The sequence below is a fragment of the Squalius cephalus genome (assembly GCF_949319135.1).
Source record: "Squalius cephalus genome assembly, chromosome: 18".
In the NCBI taxonomy this organism is placed as follows: Eukaryota; Metazoa; Chordata; class Actinopteri; order Cypriniformes; family Leuciscidae; genus Squalius; species Squalius cephalus.
Window position 1 is genome coordinate 21,362,978 of NC_137139.1, and position 12,860 is coordinate 21,375,837.

General features: G+C 36.2%; 2 protein-coding genes across 4 annotated transcripts in view; one reads left to right on the forward strand and one right to left on the reverse strand.

The window, feature by feature from the left end:
- Positions 1-2,688: 2,688 nt before the first annotated feature.
- sdf4 (stromal cell derived factor 4) lies at positions 2,689-9,326 on the reverse strand. The gene is made up of 7 exons (XM_079849516.1): positions 8,937-9,326; positions 8,203-8,536; positions 5,404-5,540; positions 5,117-5,230; positions 4,861-5,019; positions 4,194-4,369; positions 2,689-4,109 (listed from the first exon to the last, which is right to left on the reverse strand). Exons 2-7 carry the CDS (start codon positions 8,517-8,519, stop codon positions 3,933-3,935), a joined length of 1,080 nt encoding a protein of 359 aa, XP_079705642.1. The 5' UTR covers positions 8,520-8,536; positions 8,937-9,326; the 3' UTR covers positions 2,689-3,932.
- A 641-nt stretch (positions 9,327-9,967) lies between these two features.
- Positions 9,968-12,860, forward strand: part of c1qtnf12 (C1q and TNF related 12) — a 14,012-nt gene continuing 11,119 nt past the window's right edge. The window contains exons 1-2 of one of the 3 annotated variants that reach the window (XM_079849878.1): positions 9,968-9,988; positions 11,224-12,007. In XM_079849878.1, the coding sequence (XP_079706004.1) occupies positions 11,834-12,007 (174 nt within the window). In that variant the 5' untranslated portion in view covers positions 9,968-9,988; positions 11,224-11,833. Of the gene's footprint in view, positions 9,989-10,749; positions 12,008-12,860 lie in introns of those variants that run through there. The other 2 variants (XM_079849877.1, XM_079849876.1) reach the window with 2 other exon arrangements.

Here is a 12,860-nt window from a genome sequence, read left to right on the forward strand (position 1 = left end):
GCCAGGTAGATCCCTTTGGTAAATCAGTGAAGTAGCATCATGGAGTTGTACCTGCCTGCAAAAAGTACATTAAACCCAAACTGTAATCCTAGAACTTGCCCTAGCCCTGTGTTTTCATAAGGTTACAATTCTGGATTGGTGCCTTGAATAAGGACAGGGCGAAATTAGAACCTGCTCCCTAACACTCAAGCATCTTTGGTGTTTACCAAGACAAGCAAACAAGAAAACTGACAAGCTGTGTGATCAAACATAGAGATCAGATGCATTCAATTTATTATAACAATACGCGACTGTTCAAAAGTTGTTTTTTTTTAGATGTTTTTGAAAGAAGACTGACCAAAGCTTAATTTATTTGATAAAAAAAAAAAAAAAAAGTAAAAAGTTTAAAATGCAATTTATTCCTGTGATACCTATAAATATAATAATACAAATATGATAAAATAATATAATATGGAATCAATTTTATATTTTAATAGTATAACATTAAATGTAATGTTATAAGTAAACATAATAACACTTGTCTTGCAGTAAACAATTGTTAATTAAAGACTTTAAAAAGATATGTGGAAAACAGTCAGTCGTATCACAACATGCCGAGATATCTTCAGGATTCATTCAGTCGTCAGGCTCTTTGTACATATCAATAATCAGTGAACAGGATATAAGCTACTTAATCCTGCCTAGAGCCCCCCACCCTCAGTGACTTACAGTCCGTGCACTCAGTGACCTGAACGCATATGCTCAACGAGAGCTGTGCCCAGATTGACCAAATCTGAGGTTTCTGCAAGGCTCAGACTCAAGTCTGGAGCCATGTGATTTGCAGGAAGGGGAAGGAGACCCCCTCCCACAATCACTCTCTCCCCCACCCCCCACCCCCAAACCTGCCCCTGAGTGGCCCCTGCCAGGCTCTGTTTCCAGGAAAGGGGCCTAGTGGACAGGCGCAGGGGCCTGCGTCAGGGAGAGCCTGGCTCATTGAGAAAAACAAAAACAGAGAGGGGAGGTGGGAAGACTCTCCCTCCTTACATAACAGACTAGCAGTGAAAAAAAAAAAGGCTCTCTACCACCACCGTACTTGAAACCCGTCTGTCTGCTCTTTACACAATGCCACACCCTATAGTAGGGCTCTGCGAAAACTTCATCATTTGGGACGGTTTTATTTATTGGACAGAGAAAAAACACTCATTTTAATAATTTAAAGATTGCCAGCTGGATGCTCATTAGATGAATTAAGTGTGGAAATTAAATGCATGTGTAATGTTTGCAAAAATCGTTGCTGCTGTGCATGGATTTTAAGATAACAACAAATAATAGCTGGAGGTAAATCAGATTTTGCGGTAGATATTAAAGAACATGTAATAATATTTATTAGGGTCGTAGAGTTTGTATGCACACGTGATGCTCATACCAACATTCTATGAATTTTGACACTTTTCTGCCTCCTTGTGGTTAAACTAGAAACTCCAGGAAGTGAAAAAAAATACTAGACTGTTTGTTATGAAGATTCTTTTCAGTATTTATATTGAATCGATTAAACAATTTTAGTCAAATTTTATTAAAATAACCAAAAGAGCCAATGGGGTTCACAGTAGCCAGTGTAAGTGTACAGTGTAAGAAATGAAATTAAAAAAATATAGAACATTCATTCAAGTATGTTTAATTTATAACTGACAATTAAACCAACTCTAAAAATGTTGACCATCTCGTTTTGAACAGGATGTGATCTGTTTTGCTTCTTCCCCAACAGGAACTGAACCAAACAAAAATGTCACAAGTCACACCTCAAACTAAGAAAATAGTCATTGTCAAATTAGTCAGTGAGAACATAAGTGATGAGGAATATTCTTATAAAAATGCAACTTTTTATTCTATTTTGCTACACCAGTAGTGTAGTCCAGAAAAATAGCAATGAAAACACTTTCAGGATGTTATTGAATTAAAACTAGCAAAAACATATTTGAGTGAAAGTAAATGTTTCTACATTTCATTGCACTTACAAATTAAAAAGTAAAAATTTCATAATGAAATTAATTTCACTGACTGTAAATTGAGTGGAATTCCATGACATGACATGAGCGACAGTTAAAAATCACCATATGTATCAATAAATAATTGGAATGTCTAAATAAAATTTTATGGTTAAAAAAAAAATGTTTTTGAAAGAAAAGATACAAGAATAAAGATACAAGGTAACCAATTAAAGTTTAATATGTCTAAAATAATACTTATATACAGTGAACTTCAATTACTGTACTGCATTTTATAATAAAATATCAGCCCAAATTTTACCTCTCTAATCTATAACAAATATTTCAAGTGTTACCAGTGTTCACAGTAACCTTTAAGTAATTTGAAAGGTTATGTAATTTCATGCATTAGTTATGAAAACTATAGCATAAATACAGAATAACATGAAAATATATTTCAATATAATGCAAAACAATGCATTTAAAAGCTTCATGACATTCAGCACTCTCCCTTTTTTACTTTAAGCAAGTCAATTGAACTTCTACACTATCAATGTAATATATGATCAGTCAATGTTCTGTACAAAGATGATTAACACATTAGCAGCTATATTTTAATATCCAGAAAAACATAATGGGAGTTGATATTTAAAAAAAATACTATTACCAAAACATGCTCAAAAAGGATTACCACCAGAACTGAGCTCAAATTTATACACAGGTAGACAGTAGGACACATTAGCCTCTTTTTTTTTAAAGGCAAATGTGTATTTTGATAAAACTTTATTGTCAAATCGAGAAAATACATATGTAATGGTCCTTCCATTTTTAATAACAATTTAAAAAGGGTAAATTATAGTTTATAATAATCAAATTCCTCTCAAAGCATTTATTTTGTTTAACTTAAATTACTTTGCATCACTTTTAACAAACTCTCAGACAGGTGCAATGGAGAAATATTAATGTCTACAGGGAATAAGCTGCTCTATTATACTGACTATATTTAATTGAAAGAGATTGCTAAGGTAACAGGGTAAATTCAATTCTTAAAAGTAATAAAATAATATTCAGGCTATATACATTTATGACTTCAACAAACTGTGAATAACAGGGTTCTTAAAAATGCAAATTGGTCACATATTTACAGATTCATTATCCTATGCAGTCTCAATTAAAGGGATAGTTCACAAAAATTGTCACTTACACCCCCTCAAGTTGTTCCAAACCTCTGAGTTTCTTTATGTTGGGTTACCAACATTCTTCAAAATATCTTATTTTGTGTTCAAAGGAAGAAAGAAACTCATACAGGTTTGGAACAACTTGACAAAATTTCCATTTTGGGTGAACTATCCTTTTAATATTATTTCTTTATAAGACTTTTTGACTGCTTTGCATTTAATGATTTCAAATAGAAGTGCTATTACAGTTTTCACAAAATGACCTCCCAAATCATTTTGCTGGCTCGTCATCTTTGAAAATATCACATTGCAGCTCAGGATGCTCAAACCCTGTCAAAAGCAACCCACCCAAAACATGAATACATTTATATATTATGGCACTCCAATTAGCTACATTATTTACATTAAATCTACTTTTTTAATCCATGGAAATTTAAAACGCTCTTTCCCCTCACCAATTCCTCATATACAGACATTTCACTTAATTATCAACACTCAAAAACTTATTGAAAGTGACAAAGTGTCTAACATTAATTATATAGGACTTTATGGGGCTCATATGGAAATCACATGACGTTATGAAGGCAGAGTCCTCTTAATGTGTCATACCTGCACATTGCAACATTAGAGAAGGTTTTGTGGCTTGCAGGTTTGTACAGTTACAAACACATTCCCAAAAGCACTTGATGATCCCAATCTGGGAAGCAAGCAAGGACCAACATCATCCTTGCGACACTCTAGGGATATATACACATGCTATTCTTATTCATTAAGACTTGAGGAGACTGTCTTAGAACTCCTCATGTACGTTACGGGCATAGTCCATGAGTTTGCTGCCGGTGAAGTACTCGCTGTATTTAAGGATCTCCTCCAGTTCCAGGTTGTGGTTTTGGTTCTCATCCGCCACAGCAATCATCTGCTTGGCTTCATTCAGAGCATTGTACTCATTCATAGGGTCCATGTACTCCTGTGGGACAGAGAGAATATCAGCAAGAGACAAATATGCATTAAAATTAGTCGCTAAAAAAAGTGCTATTATCCATTAACCAACCTCCAACTCTTCCATGGTGACAATCGTATCATGGTTAGCGTCAATGACTTCTTCAAACTCCTTCTTCCTTTCACGAACCCAGTCGTCATCGATATCTTGGGCCTGCTGATTCTCCACAGTTCCCATGGGGAGGGAGATAAATTCGGCAAGAGTCAACTTTCCATCTCCATCTTGATCTGTTTAGGAATTTAAAACATATAGAGTACACTTAAGTCAAGTCCCCTTCATTTATATAGAGCTTTATACTATAAGATAAGTAAGATAAGTAAATGTTCTCACTAGAATTACAATAACCATCATGTTTACAAAGAACACACAACGCCTATACAACTTACTACCGATTTCTCTCAACAAGGGGACAGGAGAGCTGTCAGTCAATACATGGGAAAACACAGGATTACTTGCATTATTTATTTTAAAAAGTAAATATTGTGTTGTGAATTTAAAAGTAATGCATTACTTTACTCATTACTTAAAAAAAAGTAATCTGATACTCGCGTAACAATTCTCGCGTTACTTGTAATGCGTTCCGCCAACACTGTTCTCGATGTTGCAAAATTCATAAATTATGAAACAAATTCGATTCAATTTGAATACGCTATAAAGCAGCTCTAATAAGAATCACAAGAAATGTGTTTGCATTTCTTGGGTATGAATTTTTGCTTACCAAGATCTCGGACGATCTCCTTGACCATGTATCTGAGCATGCCTTTGCTGTGCTCTGGGTGCAGGAACGAGAGAAACTCCTCTTCATTCAGCAGCTGGTCAGCTGGAGGGTTATCGGCCTGGAACCAGCGATCCTTCAAGCTCTCCAAAACCTCCTGAGCTGTGGTGAGGTCATGTTTTATTTATATCATTAGAAATGGCTTAACTAAGAGTACTATACCATACTAGACAAATATACCTTCTACATTACAACTTACTTTCTTCATCCAATTTCAGTTCTTCATTGTTTTTGATCTTCTCAGCCACTTCTTTCTCATTGAAACCTTTGCTGGCTAAAAACTTCACACGGTATTCATCCCATGTTACATGTCCTGAGAGAGCACAAATTGAGCAGATTCAGGTAAAATTTATCTTTCACATCACCAAAACAGTAAAGAGCAGATGAAATGTGATATCAAAACATCATTCCGGAAATCAAAAATTATATACATGCTTAACATATAATTTCAATATGGCACAGGTCTAAATAACAATATACACCTACCATCCTGATCAGGGTCCACAGCACGAAAACTGAGCTTGTTTTCTCTGACGGCTTCCTGAAAATGTTCTTCTGTCTTCTCCATGATCCAGCGCTGCATTTCTTTAGCACTGACGCTCCTGTCTTTATTAAAATCCACCCTAGAAACAGAGTAAAGGTTTGATGATGCAGCAATATATGAAGGACTAAAAATGACAGAACGAAAAATAAATAAATAAATAAATAAAAGTAGAAATAAATAAATAAATGCAGAAATAATAGTGAAAATAAATACATTTTGGTAATATAAATGGCTATTTCTGTATTTTTACATGTATTTATTTATTTATTTATGCATTTCTATATGTATTTATTTATGTATTTATACATTTATTTATATATTTATGTATTTATATATTTATTTATTTATATATATATATATATATATATATATATATATGTATTTATCTCTACATTTATTTATTTCTACATTTATTTATTTCTGTATTTCCACATTTCTACATTTATTTATTTATGTATTTCCACATTTCTACATTTATTTTTTCCTGCGCATGTATGCTAATTGACCTATGGCTAAGCCACGCCCCCTCCACTCACTCTCAGACAAACATTCAACATTCGGTAACAGGCGCTATGGCAGCTGTCACAGTAGGAGACATTTCACAGGAGGCAATTGATGATTTTTTGGAGACAGAAAGATTATATATCATCTCGATGTCACCAAAAGGGCCTTAAATATGCATTGGAGGGTTATATTAATCATTTTATTGTTGAGAAGGTCGATGAAAAGCTTCAGCTCCAGACAAAGATTTACAGTTCACAGTGTAAACGTTATAGTTTGATGCTATTTCGCTTCAAACGCTCGCTTTATACGCGTCCTATTCGCTTTGGATTCAAAATGTTCAAGCGTCGAACTAGACGCGATACGCTCGAATTTGACGCTTTATTCGCGTTTGGTGTGAGCGCAAAATAATGAACAGGCTGCGATGTCAAGATTGCAATGCTGGAGTGTGTGTCAGTGTGTGTGTGTCAGTGAGCGGGCGCGATCGAACAGTGGAAACATAAAAATTCCATTTTGTTCATACAAGACATAATTAAAACTGCAAAGTGTTTAGCCTACTTACATTTGTGTAAAACACAACATTGTGCTTTTGTCAAACTGTAAACTCTTGTCAAACTGTAACCTACAACTGTCACCTAACCAAAATCACACACACACGCTGTTTAAAAGCCAAAATGACAAGAAAAAACATAAAAACGAATGAAAACTGACTAACTGCAATGCATTGCAATGGACGTGTAAGCATGCGTACTGTGATTGGCTCATCGCGTTTGGGGGCGTGGCTTAGCCATAGGTCAATTAGCATACATGCGCAGGGAAAAATAAATGTAGAAATGTGGAAATACAGAAATAAATAAATGTAGAAATGTGGAAATACAGAAATAAATAAATGTAGAAATGTGGAAATACAGAAATAAATAAATGTAGGAATAAATAAATGTAGAAATAAATGCATATATAAATATATAAATAAATAAATATATAAATACATAAATATATAAATAAATGTATAAATACATAAATAAATACATATAGAAATGCATAAATAAATAAATAAATACATGTAAAAATACAGAAATAGCCACTTATATTACCAAAATGTATTTATTTTCACTATTATTTCTGCATTTATTTATTTATTTCTACTTTTATTTATTTATTTATTTATTTTTCGTTCTGTCATTTTTAGTCCTTCATAGCAATAGGTACAATTAGACAATTAAAAAGTAGTGCAAAAGATATTTTTGTTATCACTTTTGCTCTCTGTATATAATCTATTGACAACTTGAATGAAAGTTTTATCTTTCATGCTGCTAAGAGGATCAACGGCCACATACAGAATACACTGCAGAGTTTCAGGAGAGACAGACACATTTAAATCCGCAAAAATATCACCGATATTATATGACAGTAAAGGCTTTAGTCTTTGGCTTTATGTTATTTTAATTTATGAAGACCTCTAAGCGTCTGTATAGCCTATGGTGGGATTTGAACAAATGTGCATAATTAAAAATGCACAACAAAATAGCCTCTATGGGCAGATTGTTCACAATGTAGGAAAAAGTTTTGTATTGTTTACAGTATTTGTATTGTTTTTTTCTGTTAATTTATACCACGTTGGGCTGCGAGTCTATTTTTCTTAAAATGCATCAACTCAGAATACCTAATGTTGGTTTGATTGCTTGTGTTATGAGAAAATAAATAATTTGTGTCTACCTGATATAATAGATTTAATGTGGGTGCGGTTCGGGTCGCGGTCTTTATGTCAAACGGGTCGAGTACGGAATTAAATTAGTGCTGATGTCGGACAATGGGTCAGGTGTTCTGTTAAGTACTGTGGGTGCGGGCCGGGTGAGGGTTTACTAAACAGGACCAGTGCAGGACTTTGACATGAACTTTTTAAATACATCTTGTTGATCTTATTGTGAAAGATTCATCCATGCATGTTTCATTTAAAAACTTTACTCCAATCATTTTACTTGCTCATCCTATGCCCCTTTCTACATCCAATCAACAACCGACAGACATAACCAAAACCCTGCCTAACACAGTTTTTTCTTTGCCGACAATTTTCACTCGGATTTATGTCACAAACACAATACGGAAAATCTTTAACTATATTGTTCAGGATTACATACGATAATTGCTCACTGTTCATTGGGTTAAGTAACAAATACCTTTAGAATGACACCCAAGCACATCATGGGAAAATCTCACTGTTTCCACAGCTGTACACCTACTTGGTGAAGATTTCAATGAGTTTCTTCCTGTTCCTCCTGGGCTCTGAGTCCTCCTCAAACTCCTCCATCTCCTTCCCCAGAAACACCTCCTGATGGAAGTCTTTATTGAGGTGACCGTCCATCTCCATCTTCACACCGTTCAGATGGTCCGGTGGAAGGATCTCGTTGTCCTCCTTACTGTTGTTGGGGTGTTTGTCTTTTAATGCTGATATATTCGCTGGCCTGGCCTGAACATTCAAAGCCAGCATCACAAATACTGCCAGGTGGCTAAGCTGAGATCTTCTCCAGTTAAACATGGTTTTACTGATAAATGTCATAAACAGCTGTTGAAACCCTAAGAATAAAAGAAGAAGCATAAGAACATTTCAACATATTCAATGAGAGTGCAGTTTACTGGTGAAATAAAGAACAAATCTAACATCAAACTAAGCTGTTTTTTTGGTTTCAGAGGGATTATGCGCACTTTCTATGAAAAGACTGGAAAACCAGCTTAGACCAGCTAAAACCAGATGTTTTTTTTGTTTGTTTTTTCAATATGAGATCAAATACAAATGCTTTACTAATCAAGGTCGTTTTAAATTGGCAGAAGTATAACAATTAATTAATTATTTAGCCAGTTAGTTATGTCGGTTACCGTTTTATCAGGTAGAATTACATTTGAATCAGCACATTATGTTTACACCTGCTGAACGAATAAAGATGCCACTTGTGAATGGAAATACATAACAACCTACCTAGTCGTCTGTTTGAAAGGTCCTTTCCGGAAATCAAATGTCAGATGAATGAATAGTAGCCAATGGCCTAATGTATTTGAGGCACCGTGAGCGGACTGTTTATGTGCAGCTCATCGCGCAGTTCCTGTACACGTCGCCACTCGAGACCAAACGCTGGTCACTGGAGCGGTTTATGACCCTGAAAGTGACGTCCTCCCTCTCTGGACTCCGATAACACACACAAACAGACGTAGGACAAACTGACAACCGCAAGACTTCACACAGACTGATACCAGATAGGCGTTCAGGAAAGAAACATTGCTACGTTGTCAGCAATCGTGCATCTTCTTCTTCTGTAACATGAGGTGACAGGGATAACGCATATATCGCCATCTACTGTACCAGCTGATGAATGCGTATGAAATATATAGTAATGCGAATGTTTATCTTTTATATCATTTATCTTCTCTGACCATCGGTGACGAAAGCCTTACTGGTTTAGTTTTTGATGAATGTTATGTCAAACTCACATTAGCTTGGAGATCTATTGTTTTTAACTATCAGATGCAGGAGTGTTGATGTCCTCACAAGTCTTCTTATCAAGCAAGACTTCCTTAATCGGGCAGCTTTACCAGAAGGACCATATTGGTACATATATAGAGGGCCAAAATCGTATACAGGATATTAAGAATTATTATATGCAATTCCTTGGTCTTTCTGTGTATTAAGGTCCATGATAAATTAATCTGGAGAAGTATACCTGTGCCAGTGTTCTACATTTGCCCAGAGAAAGATGGTAGGCTATTTATTGTTAAGTGGACAATATTATATTTTCTTCCTTGCTGCTTCCCCTTGATTATTAAGAGAAGAATATTTTGATTGTAACAGTCTTTTTACCTTTTCAGGCTTTATACCATCTGTAAGACAAGGAAATTGAGAGGGTCTCTACAACATCTAGATTCTAGAAGATGAATAGTAGGCAACTTTCTGTCATCTGATTCCCACTGCATATCAACTCATACAGTTTTGGATGCTGTTGCATACTGTAACCTGGACCAGAACTAATAGTTTTGGTAAGATGCATTTCATTTTCTTTATTTCTTTATTTCTTTATTTGCAACCACCAGAGGGGGGAAGAGCATAAAGAGTTGTAGGACATCTCCCAGTAGGTTGCAGTGCTGAGAGAAAGTACTGTATTTTTAACCACAAAGTTAAAAATGTACATAATGTAACCATTTTAAGTGTGATATATTATAATAATAAAATATGATTAGCCTATATATTTTGTGCTAATGTGAAACAGTAAGTAAATTAATGGATGGAGGAATGACAGAATGTGGTTATATTGATGACCACTAAAATTAGACTAACCTTTAATGCCATGTTTTGCCAGTTTTTTTGTGTTTTTTTCATATAATGGGAAATATTGTTTGTACTGTTAAACATGCTTCTGATACTTTCATCTCAATGAGTATACATGCAGATGGACATATTTCAAGCTATTTGGTGACTCCATGTAAATTCATGTTCAGCTCTTCTTTAAAACACACAAATAACTAGTCAGCTGGTCAAACAACATTCTAGTGCCTTAAAGCAGTTCTTTCCAACTTGTTTGAATTCTCTGAGACTAAATGTCACATGTACAGAGCTACTGCAAAGTAGGACACTACACACACACACACACACACACACACACACACACACACACACACACACACACACACACACACACACACACACACACACACACACACACAGATTTACACCTACACACATGAACACGCATTCCCTAGAGTCTGCCTGCCAAAGAGCTTTCCCTCAAGACTTGAGTATTTCATTAGTGAGATAAAACAGGGCTGAGTCCACTGAGGTTGCCAGTTTCACTGATGAGGAAAAGAGAAGCAAGGGAATCAGAAAGAGAGAGAGAGAAAGAGCAAGAGACAGAGAGGGGGCTGTGATAAACTCTGCTGCGAGCCCTCCTGTAAGCAGAGTGAGAGAGTGCAGGAGCAACAGCATAAGATCTGGAGAGGGTGAAAATACAACTGTGAGCAAGACCTACCACAAAGTCCACGCAGATCTTGCACTTTAAGGTGAGCGCACGTGTGTTTTTTGTTTTTTTTATCACCCTGCAGAACTGGGCTGATGCATTTGGGTGTGATTGTCCCATCAAGTGCTTCACTTCTTTGAAGTTCCTCAGAGGGGCATAGATTTTTCCCTGCAAGAAAAAAAAGCAATAGAAGGCCAAAGGCTACGAAAACTGGAACATTTCCAACTTCCAATTCCCTCAGGACCTTTTTTTCCCACCTAGGCTTCAAGAAGGAACCACATGTGAAGACTGATGGGGCAAGAGCTCAGCACTGCTTACCAGAGAATCGGCTCCGCTGCATCACCGCAGAGACTCCACATCCCAGTAGGAGTGAGACGGAGGTAAAGAACCAAAGAGAAAGTGAGAGGGAATCTGAGTAATCTCCATCCACTCCCCCCTCCCTACCTTGGGACCTTCTTCAGTTGCCCTCTGGTACCCCCCACGGGGCAGGAAGCGTGAAAAATCTCACTAATGGGTTTATTTGCTGTCAGCTCAGCGACGACCTGTCATTTCCCAGGACTACTCCACACTTGACACATTTCATAGTCGAGTAAGCTTCGCTTTGTTTTTGCCAAAGGAGCTTGAGCCCCTGCCTCATACTGCTGACTGTTGAGAAGATCAAGACTAGGCTGAGGTATCAGGTGGAGTGGACAAGTCCCTTAATCGCTTTGCCTGCCTATTACAGTATTTTTCTTCCAGTGAGGTCAAGCGTGTGGGACGTCTTGCTGTTTTTTTTTTTGTATTTCTCAAAGTCGAGAACTTCCCGCAAAGAGAGAGACTGTGAGAGTCTGCTTTCTGACCCAACCACGGTCTCCTGGCTGGTGTGCTGAAGATGCGTTGCTGGCTGCTAGCTGTGGTGACGGCAGTGCTCTGGAGCCAGTGCATCCTTCTAGGGTGGGCCGAGGGCAGGAAGGTGCGTAAGAAGCCGAAGGAGCTCGCTCCGCAGCACACCGAAGCATTCAACACCACTCTTTCCAACAGCGAGGAGCTGGATGGCAGCACAAAGGTAGATATCATATGATGTTTTCTTAGCTTTTCTCATATATTTAAGCTCTGTTCATTTTCTAGCTCTGTACATGGAACTTCTTGTTACTGTATTGTTGTAACAGTTGTTTAATCAATGTCAGAAACAAATATCAAAAATTATCAAAAAATTTCCTTTAGACCCCTGAACAGCTTTTTACTGAGATGGCATCCTCAAAAGTGCACATTTGTACCTTATCTACCCCTTAATGGTGCTTATTACTACCTTACGGGTAAATATTAGTGTCTTAAAGTACTAATATGCAGTCAACAGTGTATAAGCCAAAGGTAAAATTTTTGCACAAATATTTCTGACAGGGTATGTCATATGGCTATTTACTTTGTGTTTTTGATTTTGTGTGTGTGTGTGTTTGTGTAATTGGCTTGTTTTATGTGTCTTCATTTTACTAACAAACATCTGATATCTCAGAAATCAGTCAGTTTGAAGGCTGTAAAAACACACAGACAGCTGACGCCACTGTTACTAGTGTTTTAACTGTCTTGGGGCTCTATTTTATTGAGAACCTAACCCTAACTGGGTGCTATACAGTAAGTAAAGTCACATGAAAAATTATAGAAAGCATTTACTTTTGCATCAATAAATGAATTTCCAAAAAGAGATAGTAAAAATGTGATTGTGTAAATTAAGATTTAATTTAAAAAAGATTTGCATTAAATTGACATTTATTATGTTACAAAAGATTTCTATTTCAAATAAATGCTGTTCTTTTGAGCTTTCTATTCATCAAAAAATCTTAGATTTACACTTTATTTGAAGGTGTCCTTGTTACAGTGTAATTATACAATTGAGTTCTAAGTAATAGTAATTAACTACA